Source organism: Rhinolophus ferrumequinum, chromosome 15 (assembly GCF_004115265.2).
Source record: "Rhinolophus ferrumequinum isolate MPI-CBG mRhiFer1 chromosome 15, mRhiFer1_v1.p, whole genome shotgun sequence".
NCBI lineage: Eukaryota > Metazoa > Chordata > Mammalia > Chiroptera > Rhinolophidae > Rhinolophus > Rhinolophus ferrumequinum.
The window spans coordinates 36,539,420-36,558,167 of NC_046298.1; the positions used below are offsets into that span (position 1 = coordinate 36,539,420).

The following is an 18,748-nucleotide window of genomic DNA, read 5'->3' on the forward strand; positions in this document are numbered from 1 at the left end:
CACCCGCCTCCTCTTGGCCCGCAGAACCCGCCAGCCTCACCTCCGACCACTAGCCAGCCGTCTGCGCCTGCGTACTCCCGCGCCCGCGGTACCTCCCAAGTGTCTCCGCGGCTCGGGCTTCGCTGCCGCAGGCTCCGCTGGCCTTCTGCGCATCCGGGCTTTCCGGCTTTGAACTACATTTCCCACCGCCCCCGTGCTGCTTTGGAAAAGAACTTTGATTTCAGTTCATGTTTGGTTCTCCTCCGAAGTCCTATAATTCGTCGCGCTCCGAGTGGTAACTTGAGCGTGGGCGCGCCGGGTTCTCACGGCGAGGAAGCCCGGCGTACCCATGGGACAGACAGGGGTGGGGACCCCGGAGCTCTGGCGTGTGTATGCGGGTACAAGTGTTTGTAAGCGTTTGTGGCCGTGAGAGGCGGGGTGTGTGCACGGTGAGGAGGTCTTGACGGGTGCGTGACTGTGCTTGTGTGTCCCTGCTCCGATGTCGGACTTTTTGAATGACCGTGGTTGCTAGTGATGTGGGTATGCGGCACGGTGGGGTTTGAGACCGCTCGTCATAAGAGTGCAATTGTTACCTAGGGTGATATAAGAGGCTTTTAATTCTGTGATTGGCTAGGAGTTTGGCTGTATCACCAGGGTAGAGCTTCATTTCTGCAGTTCTGGGTTTAACGCTGGGACTGAAGGGTCTGCTGAAAGTCGCCCTGAGGGTGTGTTAGTTCACCAGTTGCCCTGCACGGAAGCCTGGCCTGAGCTGCCTTCCTTATGGCACTCCACCTCCAGTGAGTGCCTCGTTCTTAACGCTGAGGATCTCTCAAGGGAGTGAGCGTCGGCCTCCCAGGGGCCAATTTTAGGTTCTCTCCTTTGTTAGAATCTGTATCCCTCCTGCTTCCTCTTTTCTCCCGCTTTATAGCCAAGGACCGCAGCTGCAGAAAAATGGTCACCAAAACGGGTCAGATATTTGAGTGGTAGGATAAAGGTTACACGCAAGCAAAAAAGCACAAACCTGTTTTTGGAATGAAGATTTTAGAGCTTGAAGTGTCTGTAGGAAGAGGCCTAGGAAGACAAGGGGAGAGGCTGGGAAGAGAATTCCTTCCTCAGGATTTACCTTGGGAGCTGAGGTCAAGTTCCAGGTTTCAGAACCACATCATTCCCAAAGTTGTCTCCCTTGGAAACTTGCTGTGAACTTAGAGAGTTTCAGCTCTGGACATCAGTGACCCTGGCCTTTCCCTTTGATACTAAGAAAGGTTAGCGGTGCTTCCAACTCCCTCTTACTTCCAGGTGAGTATGTGTGTGGTAGATGATGGGAGCTTGTGTGGTATTGAAGAATTTCTTCCAATTTAGTCAGTCTGTGCTCCAAGAAAGGTTTGATGGTGTCTCATGAATCCTTATTCCTCTCCCTCCCACTTCCCCTGCAGTGCAGTTCTCTGAGAGAAGGGCCCTGACGAAAGGAAATCTTTACTAAGCACATCTGAAAACCAAGCTCAAGGTCAGGGACTTTGTCATTGTGGTTGTTCTTTTGTTTTTCAGAAAGGGAGCATTTGCTTTCCTTCTCCTGAAATAGGTCACTATTAGGCAGGACCTCATGACGTTACTTTGACTATGGAATGTGGTGGAAGTGCCTTTGTGAGACTTCCGAGGCAAAGCCTCAGGAGATCTTGCAGCTTTTGCTCTTTCCTTCTTCCTGCCCTGAGACCACCATGTACTGAAGCCTGACAAGCTTGCTTGAAGACCAAAGACTACTCGGAGACACAGGCCCACGTGACAGTCACTAACAACTACCAGATATTTAGTGAAACCATCTTGGACCATCTAGCCTCCACCACGCCACCAGGTGGCTGCTACCGTGTTTCCCCGAAAATAAGACCTAGCAGGACAATCAGCTCTAATGCGTCTTTTGGAGCAAAAATTAATATAAGACCTGGTCTATTTTACTATAATATAAGACCGGGTATAATATAATATAATATAATATAATATGATAGATTAGATTAGATTAGATTAGATTAATTTTGCTCCAAAAGACGCATTGGAGCTGATTGTCCAGCTAGGTCTTATTTTTGGGGAAACGGTATCACATGAGTGAGATCAACAGAAGGGCCACTCAGCCCAAGTTGCCAACTCCCAGAATTCATGTTTTTTTTTGTTTTAAGCCATAAACTTTTGGAGTGACTGAAATAGGTTTTTAACTCTCGAGACTTTTTTCTATCACCTTATATTGATATATGAGTAATTGTATTGGTCAACCTGTTTTGTAAAGTGACTTCTCTACTGATACTATATCTTGAAAATATTCCACATCCTTCATTATTTTCTACAACTTGGCGTGTGACTTAGTATTCTTACATGGATATTTTGTAATTTGTTTAACCAATAACTTTCCTGAGCAACTCTTTCTCCTTGCTGTCCAGCTCTAGTGTCTTCACCAACTTTACACACCCTTCCAGGACCTTACAGGGACATGAGTTCCTGTCATTTTACTGGTATTGTAGACTCCAGAGTGTGGCATTGACTTGTGCTGAGTGGAGTATATATAGATGACTCACCCCACTCAGAGGAATTTGTTCAAGGGTGTGATATAGGGTCTATACATGTATGTATTTATTTAACTAATCTATTGGGTCTCCCTGATTATAAGAGCTCTTTTCTCTATTCCAGTTCCAAATCTTATGCATTCTTATTTTCTTCACTATGACTCATTGGAGAATGTGACTCGTTAGGGTAGTTAACTAACTTTCTGAAGGATTGGTTTAAGATTCCTAGAGGTGGAAATTGGCATCTCTGCTGTGTAATTTTTAAAGTGTCATCATCCCAGCCTTTCAGATTACTTTCTCAACTTCCTTTACTTTTTTTCCTTGTATTTATTTTTCAATTACAGTTGACATTCGGTATTATTTTGTATTAGTTTCAGGTATACAGCATAGTGGTTAGACATAATTTATGATGTGATCCTCCTATTGAGTCTAGTACCCATCTGGCACCATATGTAGTTATTACCATATTACTGACTATTTTCCCTATGCTGTACTTTACATCTCTGTGACTATTTTGCAACTACCCATTTGTACTTCTTAATCCCTTCACCTTTTTCACCCAGCCGGCCATCATCCTCTCCCATCTGGCAAACATCAGTTTGTTATCTGTTTCTATGAGTTTGTTTCTGTTTTGTTTTTTCATTTATTTTGTTCTTTAGATTCCTATATGTGAAATTGTATGGTATTTTGTTTTTGTCTAACTTACTTCACTTAGCATAATACCCTCTAGGTCCATCCATGCTGTTGCAAATGGTAAGATTTCTTTTTTTATATGGCCAAGTAATATTCCATTGTGTATATGTACCACATCTTTATGCAATCATGCATCAGTGGGCACTTAGATTGCCTCTATCTCTAGGCTATTGTAAATAATGCTGGTCCCATGTACACTTGAAAAGAATGTATATTCTACTGCTTTGATGCTCTAAAAATATCAGCTTCCTCTGGTCTAGTGTGTCATTTAAAGCTGCTGTTTCCTTTTTGATTTTATGTCTAGAAGATCTGTCCATTGTGTACATGGGATGTTAAAGTCCCCTACTATGATGGTATTACTGTCAATCGCTCCCTTTATGTCTGTCAATATTTGTTTTATATATTTAGGTACTCCTAGGTTAGGTGCATACATGTTTACAGGGGTTATAGCCTCTTGCTGGATTGATCCCTTTATCATTATGAAATGTCCTTTGTCTCTTATGATTGTTTGTTTTAAAGTCTTTTTTGTCTGATGTAAGTATTGCTACCCCAGCTTTTTTTTTTTTTTCATTTTTATTTGCATGAAATATCTTTTTCCATCCCTTTACTTTCAGTCTGTGTGTGTCTTGGATCTGAAATGGCTGTATTGTATACAGCATATACGAGGTAGGACAATTAAGTTCACGAATTTGTTGCAATGATGTTGTTAACCTTTTTTAATATCAGAGGGATTATTCATTATGAATTTGTACCAACTGGACAAACAGTTGACCAAGTTTACTATTTGGAACTGCTGAAAAAGCTGCGTGAAAAAGTTAGATGACCTGAACGTTTCACCAACAATTCATGGCTCTTGCATCATGACAATGCACCAGCTCACACAGCACTGTCTGTGAGGGAGGTTTTAGCCAGTAAACAAGTAACTGGATTGGAACACCCTCCCTACTCACCTGACCTGGCCCCCAATGACTTCTTTCTTTACCTGAAGATAAAGGAAATATTGAAAGGAAGACGTTTTGATGACATTCAGGACATCAAGGGTAATATGATGACAGCTCTGATGGCCATTCCAGAAAAAGAGTTCCAAAATTGCTTTGAAGGGTGGACTAGGCACCCTTCAAAATTGCTTTGAAGGGTAGACTAGGCACCCTGAAGGGGATCAGTGCATAGCTTCCCAAGGGGAGTACTTTGAAGGTGACTGTAGTGATATTCAGCAATGAGGTATGTAGTACTTTTTCTAGGATGAGTTCGCAAACTTAATTTTAGCAAATGGTCACCCTGTTAGGTGTAGTGTATAGATCTGGCCTACTTTTGTAGGCTCTAGTTCCAATGGCAGCTTAGTTTTCAGAGCCTTTGCAATGCTATTTTATCTGCTTCATACCTCTGGTACTGCTGGAGCTCCTGCTTGATCCCTGATAGTGGTATCTGCAAGGACAGAAAGCTTCTATGGACCCCCAATGTAGCTGGGCCACCTGCGGGATGTGGCCCACTGGGATGTTTTTGTTTTTTTTTTTTTTTTTATGACCCTGGGTGGAGGGCAGGGAGATGCAGGACTTTGCTAATGCTGCCCTTCTAGGTGGATTGATCTGTCAGCCAGTACCCTCGTTGTGAAGTGGGGACTGGGATAGCAAGAGGCTTCCTCTTTTTGCTGCTAGTGGTAGATCTATCACTGGGACTTCTTGCTGCCACTGAAGCTGGCTGATGAAACTTCTGCTGGGGCCCAAGTTGTGGAGCAGGTGCTCGGATCCCACTAAGGTCTTCTGGGCTTCCCTGTTCCTGCTCCTTTGGTTGGAGAGAGCAGGCTTATCTTATGTGTGTGTTTGTGTGTATGTTTGTACACCTGTTAGTGGTTTCAGGTTGCAGGCCTCTTTAGTGCCCATTGTGGGGGTGTATGGGAGATAAAAAGAAAACCCAGGGAACTCATCATGTGGTAGTTTCTCAAGCCCGTGTAATTCTAACCAGCCTACCTTCTTTCTTCCAGCTTTTGAAATTCTTTTATTGTTGTCTGATAGGTATCTCCAGGATTTTTAGATGTATTTATGGGGAGAACACAATTTTTATGATTGAGATTCTAAATCATCTTTTTAAATGAACTTTAGAATATGTATTTTCTGTGATATTTGCTTTGATTTCTTGAAAGAAAAGGAAGATCATAAAGACAATGCGAGTGCAGAATATTTCATTTTTATGTTCCCCGCCTCACCACCAGTCTTTTTCTTGTAGCACTCTGTTTCTTGTTTTTTCTTAAGTAATTGCCATTATCTGGTCTTTCCAAAGTAATTAGCTTAGTGAAACAGCTGGTTTTCACACTCATTTCATCTACTGGTATAAACATGGAGGGGAACAAATTCTGGCAGGCATGCAACCCAGCTGTTGGGGTCAGCTTGGAACACATGTAGCCCAATAGCTAGTACCACTGAGCTTGCTGGGTCTTGTCATGATGTTTTCCGGAGAGAATGGACTGTTTCCTTTAATCTGAGGAATCTATCTGTCTGGTGAATTAGTTAAGAACTGATATGTTGCCGATGCCATGGAAGCTACCTGTGTGCTTCTCCTTATTCCCACCCCCCTGCTGCATCTCCAGAGGTAACCATTATCTTAAATTCTGTTATGATTACTCTGTTTTTAAAAGTAGTTTACTATACTTGTGTATATCCTTAAACACTATATTGTTGTGTTTTGCTTGTTTTTAAGTTTTATAAAAATAATAATGGTTATGTATCTCTTCTGTGATCTGGTTATTTCGTACCACATGGTTTCTAATAATTTTCCCATATTGTTTTATGCATGTGCCTGAGTTTATTTTCATAGCTGTATAATATTCCATTCCACAATTTTCTGATTGTTATAATTTGGGTTGTTTGTACTTTTTTGCTAGTATACTCAATGGTGCTGTGAATATTTTTACACATGTCTCCTGAAGCATACAAGATTTTCTCCAGGCTATTTACTAGAATTGGAATTTGCGACTCACAGAACATATACGTCTTCAACTTTGTTACACAAAATTGCTTTCTTAAGTGTTGGTATTAATTTATGTTATCATTGGCAGTGTGTAATAATTCTAATTGTTCAACATCTTAACAAGATATGAAATTTTAGACATTTTAATTTTTTGCCAACATAATGAGTATGAAATGGTATCTCATTATATCTTAATTTGAATTTCTGTGATTCCTGATGAGTTCGATCATCTTTGCATATGATTATTTAACATTGGTGTTTCCTCTTCTGTGAAATGCCTATTCAGATCTTTTGCGCGTTTTCTTTTAGGTTGTTTATCTTTTTTCTAGTTAGCCTTTTGCATCTTGTTTAAGAAATCCATTGTACCTCAAGGTGTTTTTTATAAATATTTTTACATTTCTTTCCATAAACTGTGTAGTTTTCCCCTTAACTTGTTAAGTCTTTAATCCATTTAGAGTTTATTTTTACATATTTATGGCATATGGTAGGTATCGAAGGTAATTGTTTTTTTCATATCTATAGCTAGTGGTTCTAATATGATTCATTAAATAATTTATTATTTCCTTCCTGATCTACAGTACTTCCTATGTGGGTCTGTTTCTGGTCTTTCCATGGGTCAAATCCTATGTGAATACCACAATGTCTTAATTTCTAAGACTTTATGATGTCTTCATCATGGGTAGAAGTGCTCTAACTTTGTTCTTTTTCAGGAGTGTTTTGGCTGTTCTTGAACATTTGTTTATCCATTTATGTTTAAATCAGTTTTTCAAGTTCCTCAAATAACCTTGTAGGAAACTGATTGGATTTTCATTGATTCCCTCTGCTCTCCAGCTCTCCATCTTCTCTTACTTGATTTCAGCCATCCTAGTCTCCTTGCTGTTCCTCTAATAAGCCAATGAAATTTTCATTTTAGGGAATTTCTATATTTTCTTTCTGGAGTGCTCTTCCCCCCAGATAGCCATGACCCTTTTATCTCCTACAGGTTTTTTTTTATTTTTTCCCCTTAAATGTCACAAAGTGAGGCTTTTCTGATTAACTTATGTAGCCTTATGTCCATTGTTTGGGATTTTGCATCTCTTTCCCTGTTATTGTATTTTTCTACAGCACTTTTGCCACTGATATACTAAGACATTTAGTAGCCATTTAGTAGATGTTATCCCACTAGAATGAACTCTAGGAGGGGATGGATTTTTGTCTGTAATGATGTCCCCCTTTCCACTGCTAATATTGGTTATTTGTACCTTCTCTCTCTCTTTTGTACAATAAAAATTTATTTTAAAATAATTTTAAACATACAGAGGAGATGCAAGAATAGCAAAAGAACTCCCATATGCTGCTGTTCATGTAGATTTAGCAGTTGTTAATATTTCACCACATTTTCCTTATTATTCCATTTCTGTTAAGTCCTTTAAGTTAGGCTTCTTTCTTTTTTTTTTTTAAATACATTTATTACCAATGTTAACACATTAAATGAATCTATATATTGCTAGTCAGAGCAGCTTACAAAATGCCAGAATGCATCGTAGAACTGGACAGCCACAATGAGTACTTACAATGTGCAGAGTGGCTAAGCTCAACATCTCGATATAGCTTTATGATTTGCAGAAAATTTTTAATCATGATTCCTAAAACAATCAATTGTAATTTTACCTAAAACTTTTACAAAACCAGGCCACAATCTTTTTTAAAATTTTTTTTTTTTTTAAACACACAGTTTTCACGCTGTAGTAACTTGGAAATGTGCAACCGTGTCAATGGAGACAAAAAAGAAGTTAGGCTTATTTTCTGAAGAACAGTGTTATTCTCTTACGTTTCATAAATTTAGGAAATTCCACATAGATCAAAATTATTCTCTCATGTATTGTCTGTATTCATTTTTCATTAATTGTCCCAATATTGTCCTTCTTACCTGACTCAGGATCTCATATTATATTTCTCTTTACTTTAACCTGAAAAGTTCTTTAAACTTTCTTTGTATTTCATGACACTAGTATTTTTGAAGAATTGTGGCCAGTTTTATAGAATGTCCTTTAATTGGAGTATATTTGATAGTTCCTCCTGATTTAATACAGTTAATGCATTTTTAGGACTATTAAGCATTCCTACAAATCAGAAAGGAAAATATAACCCACAAACTACCCAGATGTCCTTCAACTGATAAACAAAAATGATATATGGGTACAATGGAATATTACTCACCTATAAAAAGGAATGAAGTGCCGATACATGCTATAATGTTTGAACCTTGAAAACATTATAATGAGTGAAAACTTTGCATACAAACAACCATGTTGTTGACAAAAGGTCACATATTTATGATTCTATTTTATGAAATGTCTAGAATAGGCGAATTCAGAAACATAAAGCTGATTATTGGTTGTGAGGGGCTGGGGGAAGAGGAGACTAGGAAATGACCAAGGGTATGGGATTTATTTCTGGCATGATGAAAATGTTCTGGAATTAGATAGTGATCTGATGGTTGCACAACATTGAGAATGTGCTAGAAATCACTGGAGTGTATACTTTAAAATTGTTAAAATGGTGGATTTTATATGAATTTTACCTACAAAAATCAATAAAAATGGACAAAAGACCTGGATAGGCGTGTTAGTTTAAAAAAGATGTCCAGTTGACCAATAAACATATGAAAAAGTGCTCAACCTCATTTGTCATCAGGGAAATTGCAAATTAAACCACAATGCCTCATAATATATCTGCTGGATGCTTAAACAGAAGATTGACAATAATAAGTATTGGTAAGGATGTGAGGAACCAGAACTCTTTTACATTTTGATAGAATTATAAATTAGAAAACTGTTGGATAGTGTCAACTAAGGCTGAATAAATGCACAGGCTTTGATGCAGCAGTTTCATTACTAGGTGTACACACCTAGCAGAAAGGAGTCCTGTTTCCTCCAAAAGAAATGTACAAGAATGTTCATAGCAGTATTAATCATTACAGCCAACAGCTGGAAACAACCCAGATATCCATCATGAGGAAAATGGAAAAATAAGTTGTGTTAGGGTGGTTTACATAGCTGTCAATTTCAAACTTTTTCTTCTGAAACAGCCTTTGAAAAGCTTTGGAAATCCTGGTTGTTGAAAGGAATTTATTGTTGTAGCACAATGAATAAAACAGTGGACTCAAAAATGAGGTCTTCTAGGTAAGCAGAGGCCTTATATTCTGTTGACTGGCTAAAATAACTCTCCAGACAATCCACCAAAAGAGCGGTTTGTTCGGAAAAGAAAAAGAAACAAAATCACCACAGCAGTGTGAGAATGCACTCCTCTGGCCGGACTCCAACTCGCCGCACACTGTGTAAAAAGAGAGAATCTCCTTCCCCAAATGGCCTCTATATAAATGGATCCCTCCCCCAGAACTTACCACAAAGTTTCAACAGGAAGTGAGGACTAGAGAGTTAACAAGGGGTCCAGCTCTGCCCATAGTCCTCCCAGTTAGTCATCTTAAGATGCCAGTTCACTTTTATCATTTCTCATGATCAAGAGATGGATTTTTAAAATTTCAGTTCAGTGGGAAGCTCTATTACTTTGCATACAGGTTTGGCTGCATGTGACAGAGACCCATAAATAATATTGGTTTAAACTATATAGAAGGTTAATTTTCTCTTGCATTCAAGTCCAGGCTGGAATGGCAGCTCATCTCTTCAAAACCATCACAGACATGACACCAAATCTACATTACAACCGGCTTTGCTGAGGAAGTGGGAGAATAAGGGATATAGGGTGTGGGCAGGCTGTCTCATACGGAAAGTTCTCAGAAGCTACTACATAAAACGTCTGCATTTCTTTAGGCAGAATCCGGTTCCATGGCATATTCTGATTCAAAGGAGCCTGGGTAATGCAATGTTTATATTGTGTAGCCTTGTTCTCAACTAAAAACCATGGGTTCCACCAATCTACAAAAGGGTAATAATAGATATCTGGGGACAACTAGCATTCACATGCCAGTGGAGAGTGTTAAACATACAGACTCTTGTAGATTCTGCTTCAGAATATTTCCTAAACACCCATAATTGCAACAAAGTCCCGTGGTGATTCAGAGGTAAATCAAAATTTCAGAACCATTGACTTGTTAATTAACTCCCTCACTTTCTCTCATGAGCTCTCATTTTTGTGTTCTCCTTATCCTTTTTTTGTTCAATTGCATGACAGGATTTAAAAACTGCCCAAGCCTTTCATTTCTTAAGTGAATTATTTTCTCTTTTCCACATAGATAATTTATTTTTTTTTGTAACACAAAGCCAGCAGTTAAAATGCGTTTCTTATCTTTCAGGCTTGGTGTCCAGGTATGAACCCAAGAAGTGATCTCCAAAAAGAGACATTTATGAGACAGAATCATCCCAATGGGCTATCGTGGAACAATGTAAAAGCCATAATCCTGAGAAATTCATTTTCAGAGATTTTTGGGAATGCAAAAGTCAGTTTGAGAGACAACAGGAACAACAGGAGGGCTATTTGAAGCCATTTATTATCAACCATCAGCACAAGTCCATTTTGAACCAATATATATGCTTTACTCATTCAGGAATTTTGTAATAGGAAATCTTTGAATGTTAAGAATGTAGGAAAAACTTCAGTTATCTTTTATTTTTTAGTAATTACAAAAGAACTCATTCTAAAGAAAAACTTTCTGAATGTAAGAAGTGTTGGAAGGCCTTTATTCATTGCTTACAACTTAACATCTGAAAATTGATAATGGTGAAAAATGCTATGAATGTAAAGACTGTGGGAAGGCCTTTAATTATGGCTCAGAACTTATACTACGTCAGAGAGTTCAAACAGGTGAGAAACTGAATGTGAGGAATGTGGGAAGGCCTTGAGACAGCGATCACAACTTACTCAACATCAAAGACTACATACTGAAAAACCCTATGAATATAAGCAGTGTGGAAAGGCTTTTATAAGGAGCTTTCAACTTACTGAACATCTGTAACTCCATACTGGTGAGAAACCCTATAGGGGTAAAGAATGTGGCAAGACTTTTAGGCATCACTCACACCTTACCATATATCAGAGAATTTATACTGGTGAATGTGGAAAGTCCTTTAGCTATTGCTCAAGTTTCTCTCACCATCAGAAAATTCATTCTGGCAAAAAAACCTTATGAATGTAATGAAGTTGGGAAAGCCTTTTGTGATCGCTTACAATTTACCTTACATTGGAGGATTCATACTGATGAGAAACCCTGAGTGTAACGAATGTGGAAACTTTTAGACAGTGCTCACACCTCAAAAGACATCAAAGAATTCATATAGTGAGAAACCTCATGAATGAAGGCATTTAGACTTCATTCACACCTTATTCAACATCAGAGAATTTATATTGGTGAGAAGCCCTGCAAATGTAATGAGTGTGGGAAGACCTTTAGCTAACATTCAAGCTTCTCACACCACCAGAGAATTCATTCGGAAAGAAACCATGTGAATATGGGAAGAACTTTAATAATGGCTTCCAATTTAAATTGCATGAGACACTTCATACTGGTGAGATACCATTAAGGTTTCCTCTCCTCCCCACCTAATCTAACATCATGAAATTATTTGTAGAGATAATACAACTTTTTTTTCTTTAATGAAGAAGTTAGTAAAATACTGAGTTTCATTAGTATTGATTATTTCAGTAATCCTTGAAAGGAAATTAAAGTGGGAAAATGCATGTTATTGAAAGGTAAAAATTGTTCTGGTTTCAGTGCTGTTTCTGAGTTACTGTAATAACCACTATTTGAAATAAATCTTATAAAATTATGTTTTCACTGAAACCAGTGAAGTGTGGCAAAAATAAAATGAAAACAATTTCTTCTCCTCCCACAAATCCCTGAGATAATCCGTATGTGTGTGTTGATTCTTTCTTCATGCTCAAACGTACGTGCGCGTACAAAGGTTTGTTGTATGTGAATGGAAGAGGTTTTACTCCCTCTAGTGACATAATTTCATGGCAATTTGCCTTTTTAACTTAAATAATCATGGACATTTTCCCAGGTCAATACTTATAGTTTTAATTCGTTCTTCTTAAAGTTTCAGAATATTTCTAGTATGGGATGTACGTCAGTATTTTGAGCCATTCACTACTGTAGATATTCAAATTGTTTCTATTTTTTCATGAGAAACAATCATGCAATAAACATTTGTACTTTATCATTCTTTTATTTCTGTTGTGTAGATCCTCAACCGGTGAATGTGTGTGTGTGTTGTGTATGTATGTTTTGATGTTACATTAATCTTTTTTTTTAAAAGATTTTATTAGGGAAGGGGAACAGGACTTTATTGGGAAACAATGTGTACTTCCAGGACTTTTTTCCAAGTCAAGTTGTTGTCCTTTCAATCTTGGTTGTGGAGGGTGCCGTTCAGCTTCAAGTTGTCCTTTCAGTCTTAGTTGTGGAGGGCGCAGCTCAGCTCCAGGTCCAGTTCCTGTTGCTAGTTGCAGGGGGCGCAGCCCACCATCCTTTGTGGGAGTTGAACCGGCAACCTTGTGGTTGAGAGGACACGCTCCAAACATCTGAGCCATCCGAGAGCTCAGCAGCAGCTCAGCTCAAGGTGCCGTGTTCAATTTTAGTTGCAGGGGGCGGAGCCCACCATCCCTTGCTGGAGTTGAGGAATCGACCTGGCAACCTTGTGGTTGAGAGCCCACTGGCCCATGTGGGAATCGAACTGGCAGCCTTCGGAGTTAGCAGCATGGAGCTCTAACCGCCTGAGCCACCGGGCTGGCCCCTACATTAATCTTTTGATTTAAAAATGTAGGTAATAAAAGTACATGCTACAAAATTCAAAAATTACAAATAAATAAATAATAAATCAATCAATCTCCCCTAATATTGAGTCCTATAGTCACCAGCTTTCCCTATACAGGGGCAACCACAGCTGTCACTTTGTATTCCAGCAACTAAATTTTTAAAATTCTTTGGACAAAAGTGGGTTAATCGTAATTCTTGATTCATTATATTCTCATCATTGGTCCATATTCAGCCCACTTATTTTTAATATATTCCAGGATTTATAAGCATTGTGCCAACTATCAAATTTACTGCTGCTCAGCTTCAAATCCTCCATTGCCTGCTTTGCAATGTTGGAACTCTTTTGTTTATAATTTTATTTTTTGAGTCCTCTTTTTTTTTTTTGGTTAGACTAACAGTTTTTCGATGTTGTTTATGTTTTTAAAGAACCAACTCTTAATTTTATTGTTGTCTGTCTTTTCACTCTCTATTTCATTTATAACTGCTCTAGTGTTTTTTATTCTGCAAACTTTGGGCTCAGGTTGTTCCTCTTTTTCTAGTTCCTTCTGTAAAATTAGTTTACTTAAGATCTTTCTTTTAAAAAGATTTTTGTTAGAGTACAGCTAACATACAATATTCAGGTGTACACCAAAGTTACTATTTATATATCTAAAGATTTGATCACCATGATAAATCCAGCAACCATCTGACAATGTACCACACTGTCACAATATTACTGACTATATTCCCCATGCTGTACATTACATCCCCATGACTTGTTTTATACCTGGAAATTTGAACTTCTTAATTCCCCTTCACCTTTCTCTCCCCTTTTTAATTTTTCAATTACAGTCGACATTCAATATTATATAAATCTCATGTGTACAGCATTGTGACTAGACATATAAGAAGTGATTCCCCTGACTAACACCCACCTGGCACTGTACATATTACCATATTATTAACTGTATTTCCTATTCTTTACATTGCCATTACTGTTTTGTAACTCCCAATTTGTACTTTAAGCCTTCACCTTTTCACCCTGTCCTACACCCTTCTCATCTATCACCCCAATAAATATAGTACCCATCTGACACCATACGTAGTTATTACAATATTATTCAGTATGTTCTTTATGCTATACCCTACATCTCCATGACTACTTTGTAATAACCAATTTGTACTTCTTAATCCTTTCCCCCTTTTCACCCTTCCCAAACCCTCTACCATTTGGCAAACATCAAATGTTCTGTATCGATGAGTTTGTTTTTGTCTTATTTATTTTGTTCTTTAGATTCCAGTGGCTGGTTAGCTCAATTGGTTAGAGCGTGGTGCTGGTAGCACCAAGGTTGCCGGTTCGATCCCCACATGCACCACTGTGAGTTGTGCCTTCCTGATAAGAAAAAAAAAAGTAGATTCCATATATAAGGAAATCACATTGCATCTGTCTTTCATGTCTGACATATTCACTCAGCATAATACCTTCCAGGTCCATCCATGCAGCTGTAGAGGGAAAGAACCCATTTCCTTCTCTGGCTATTAATATTCCATTGTATGTATGTACTACCTCCTCTTTATTCATTCATCCACCAACAGACACCCAGGCTCCCTCCACATCTTGGCCATTGTAAACAATACTGCAGAGAACATGGATGCACATGTCCCCACGAAGTAGCGTTTTGGGTTTCAGACAAATACCCAGAAGTGAGATTACTGGGTTGCTTGTTAACAGCCTTTGTTTTAAAGACTATTTTGTTGGAATAAATGTTGCTACTCCAGTTTTTTTGTTTCTGTTTTCATGGAATGTCTTTTTCCATTCCTTTACTTTCACTGTGTGTGTGTCTTGTGACCCAAAGTGAGTCTCATAGGCAGCATGAGCAAGGGTCTTGTTTTCTTACCTGTTCAGCTACTCTATCTTGATTGGAGGATTTAATCCATTTACGTTGAAAATAATTGTTGATAGATATGTAGTTATTGCCATTTTATTATTCATATTTCTTAATCTTTTTTTTTTTCCTTAAGGAAATCCCTCTAACATTTCTTGTAATACTGGTTTGGTGGTGATGAATTCCCTTAGCTTCTTGTCTGGGAGGCTCTTTATGTGTCCACTGATTGTAAATGATAGCTTTTCTGGGTAATCTTGGTTGTAGGTCCTTGCTTTTCATCACTTTTGATATTTCAAAGTGCCAATCCCTTCTGGTCTGCAAAGTTTCTGTTGAGAAATCAGCTGACAGTCTTAAGGGAGTTCAGTTGTAGGCAACTGCTTTTCTCTTGCTGCTTTTCAATTTTTTTCTTTGTCTTCAACCTTTGGCATATTGATTATGATGTGTCTTGGTGTGGTCCTCTTTGGGTTCATCTTGTTTGGACTCTGTGCTTTCTGGGCTGGTATGTCTCTTTCCTCTGCCAGGCTAGGAAAGTTTTCCACCGTTATTTCTTCAAGTAGGTTTTCAATCCTTTGCTGTCCTCCTTCTGGTACCCCTAGAATTGGAATTTTGTTACACTTGATGTTGTCCCAGAGGCCCCTTAAAGTATCCTCATCTTTTTGGATTCTTTTTATTTTTGCTGTTCTGATTGGGTATTTTCTACCTAAACTTCTAAATCATTGATTCAATCCTCTGCTTCATTTTATCTGTTGCTTTCCTCTAATGTATTCTTCATTTCAGTTATTGTATTTTTTTATCTGACTGGTTTTTTTGTTTTCTATCTCCATTTTTATGTTTCCTATCCCTTTGTTGATGTTCTCCCTCGGATAATTGAACATTCTTATAACCAGTGGTTTGAACTCTATGTCTGGTAGATTGCTTGTCTCAATTTTGTTTAGTTTTTTTTTTTTCTTTTCTGGAGCTTTGTTATGTTCTTTTGTTTGAGACTTATTTGTCTACCCATATTGGCTGCCTCCCTGTATTTATTTCTATGTGTTAGGTAGGGCTGTTATGTCTCCTGGTCTTAATAAAGTGACCTTATGCAGTAGGTGTGCTGTGGGGCTCAGTGGTACAGCCTTTCTGGTTACTTGAGCCAGGTGCTCCAGGTGTGTCCCTTGTGTGGGTTGTGTTTGTGCTCTTATTGTAGTTGAGCCTTGATTGCTGTTGGCACATCAATGGAAGAGATTGATTATCAGGCTGATTGGTAGTGAGGGCTTGCCGTGACTACAGTGGAGGAGCTATTATGTAGGGGCTGGCCCTTGGAGCAGGATTTGCTTTAGCAGGGCTCTGGTGCCTTCCCATGGTGCCCTGTGGGTGTGTTGTTACTGGAGGTGGCTGGGTGATGATCCAGCCTGGTCCAAAGCTGACCACTAGGCATGCCAGTCTTAGGGCCTCCTGAGAGGGCCCCCCACAAGCCAAGTTTAGCCACAGCCTGCGCCCTGCTCAAGGCCACCTGCCATGAACCACAAAGCAATCCGCAGATGGCCACCACCTATGCTGAGCTTGGAGGTGCCTCAAGAGGCCAAGCCTTGAACCAAGGCCGGCTAGTGCCAGGCTTAGGGCTGCTCAGCCAGAGATTCGGGACTCATGGAAGCCAGATGCTGCTTGTTTGCGGTTTGTGAATCTTTGAGAGATTTTAGGAAATCCTGCAGCATCACCCAAGACTGCCCATTTGTAAGTAAAAGCCACCGGAATTGGCTTGGGTGGGCTTGAATGTTGGGTGCGGAAGGGTCTCAGGGAATCACCAGGGAATGGTGTTAACTAAGTTGATGGAGATTCAGGTATTGCACCCACCTGTATCTGCACACTAGATGGAGGAAGGGCTCAAAAAAGAAACAATGGCTTCTGCCAGCACTTCTATTTGGGAGAAAGCTGCTCTTCTAGCCCTTGTCCTGAAGATAGACAATTCATTGCCCCCGTTTATGTCCCTGGCGTCTTTTGAGCTATTACCCCAGCTCTGGAGCTCAGAGCAAGTGAATCCTACACAAAGTAAATCCGTGCGAGGTCATTTAAGAGGCTCCAACAGTCCTCAGTCTCACTCAGCCACAATCTGTGCTGGGTTTCACAGCCAGAATTTAGGGGGACTTCTGTTCCCAGCACTGGAATCCTTGGCTTGGGAGCTTTGTGTAGGGCTGAGACCTCTCGCTCCTTATGGGGTACCTCTGCAGCTGAGATATCCCTTCCCATTTTAACTGCCACACATGGGTGTGAGACCAGCCCGTTCTTTGTCTCTCCTCCTGCTACCAGTCTCGATGTGGCTTCTGTCTATCATTGGTTATGGAACTTCTGTTCAGCTGAAGTTTGGGCAACTCTCAATGCTGGTTATTCTGTAGTTTAGTTGTAATTTTGATGTGATAATTGGAGGAGGTGAGCACAACGTTAACCTACTCCACCATCTTGATCAGAAGCTTGACTTTGTTCTTAAAACCTACCTGTGGTAGCTTTTGGGAAGAATATGTTTCACACTGATGTACAGTCCTCACTGGAAGAATTTCAAGAGGATTTTGTGGAACCCAAAGTCTGATTGTTTTGACTAAAAAGTTCCAGATAAATTGTCTAGAGAAATTTGGATATAAAATGTCTGAACAGATCAGACTTCATTCCATTTGTTACTCCATTTTCTCCTTACATCTTAAAAGTTTTTTTTGTTGTTTTGTTTTTTAAAATATATATCTGGACTTACGACCTCAAAATTAAGCTCCCTCTGTGTTGCCATTAGGGCCACGAAGTCTGGGGTTATTTCCATTTTTTGAAAAATTGGGATGCATGCATTTGCAAAGGTAAGCTAACCAAGTTGGTTAAGTCTAATTTACTGCCAGAAAATGGGAGACATATATGGACCACTCATTGAGCTGTTATTCAGGTATTTGATTGTAAACCCAAAATACAGCCAAATCTTCCACTGTTTCAGGGCCAGTTTTTGTTCGTGCCAAAAATCACCAGTCACCACCCTTTTGTTCATTGACTCTAGAATCTAAATATTCATATGTTCATTTTTATAACATAAATAAATACTAACAAGATTATTTCTTTTATTCTATCAAATTTAATTTAAAAGATTTAATCTTTTTATGGGTCAGGAATTTGAGAAGGCCTCAGCTGAGCAGTTACTACCTGGGGTCTCTCATGTGGTTCCAGTTGAATGTCAACAGGCTCAAGTCATCTGAAGACTTGATTAGATGTCCAGGATGGCTCAGTTGACAGATGATAATGGATGATGGCTGGGAACTTAGTTGGGGCTATTGACAAGGATGCCTACACATAGACTCTAGCATTATAATCTCAGTATGGTTGGACTTCTTTCAGGGAAGCAGCTTTCCCCAGAGTTAGAGTTAAAGGCCTCATCCCCTTTTACTCTTCCTTTCTTTGGTATGAATTCTTTGGTGTTGTGTACGAGTTCCCATCTAATGTGAATTTCCTGATGTCATTTGAAAATTTCCCATCTAACGTGAATTTCCGGGTGTTGGGTAAGATTTAAGCTATGGCTAAAGTTTTTCCACAGTCATCATTTTTATATGACCAGTAACATAGAGGCCATAGGTAAAGGTTATCCCTTGCCCCCTTCATTTTATTCATAAGGTTTTTCTCCAGTTAGAATTCTCTAATGTTGAGTAACGAAGATGCTACGTACCTCCCTTTCTCTAGTATGACTTTCTGATTTCATACTCATATAAGGCATTACTGTGGCTAAAGTAAATCTCAAGTTTATTACATTTATCTGGTATATATTAAGATTTGGGCTGTGGCTAAAGCCTTTGTACATGCATTGCATTTGGATTTCCAGTTTTCACAATATTCATAGAGTTTCCCTCTACTATGAATTCTCTGGTTTGAACCATCACCAATTGATAATATTCAGTTGTTTCCCTTCAGAATGAATGAACTCATGCTGTGAAGTTCTGAGTTGTTTG

General features: G+C 39.1%; 1 protein-coding gene across 1 annotated transcript; it reads left to right on the forward strand.

The window, feature by feature from the left end:
- The first annotated feature begins 328 nt into the window (after positions 1–328).
- On the forward strand, positions 329–12,166 carry ZNF529 (zinc finger protein 529). Its single transcript, XM_033129238.1, is given in 11 exon segments — positions 329–377; positions 908–962; positions 10,448–10,881; positions 10,884–10,994; positions 10,997–11,298; positions 11,300–11,391; positions 11,393–11,410; positions 11,412–11,455; positions 11,458–11,475; positions 11,478–11,609; positions 11,612–12,166. Coding segments are annotated over 11 exon segments (1,371 nt in total). The 3' UTR covers positions 11,728–12,166.
- The last annotated feature ends 6,582 nt before the right edge of the window (positions 12,167–18,748 follow it).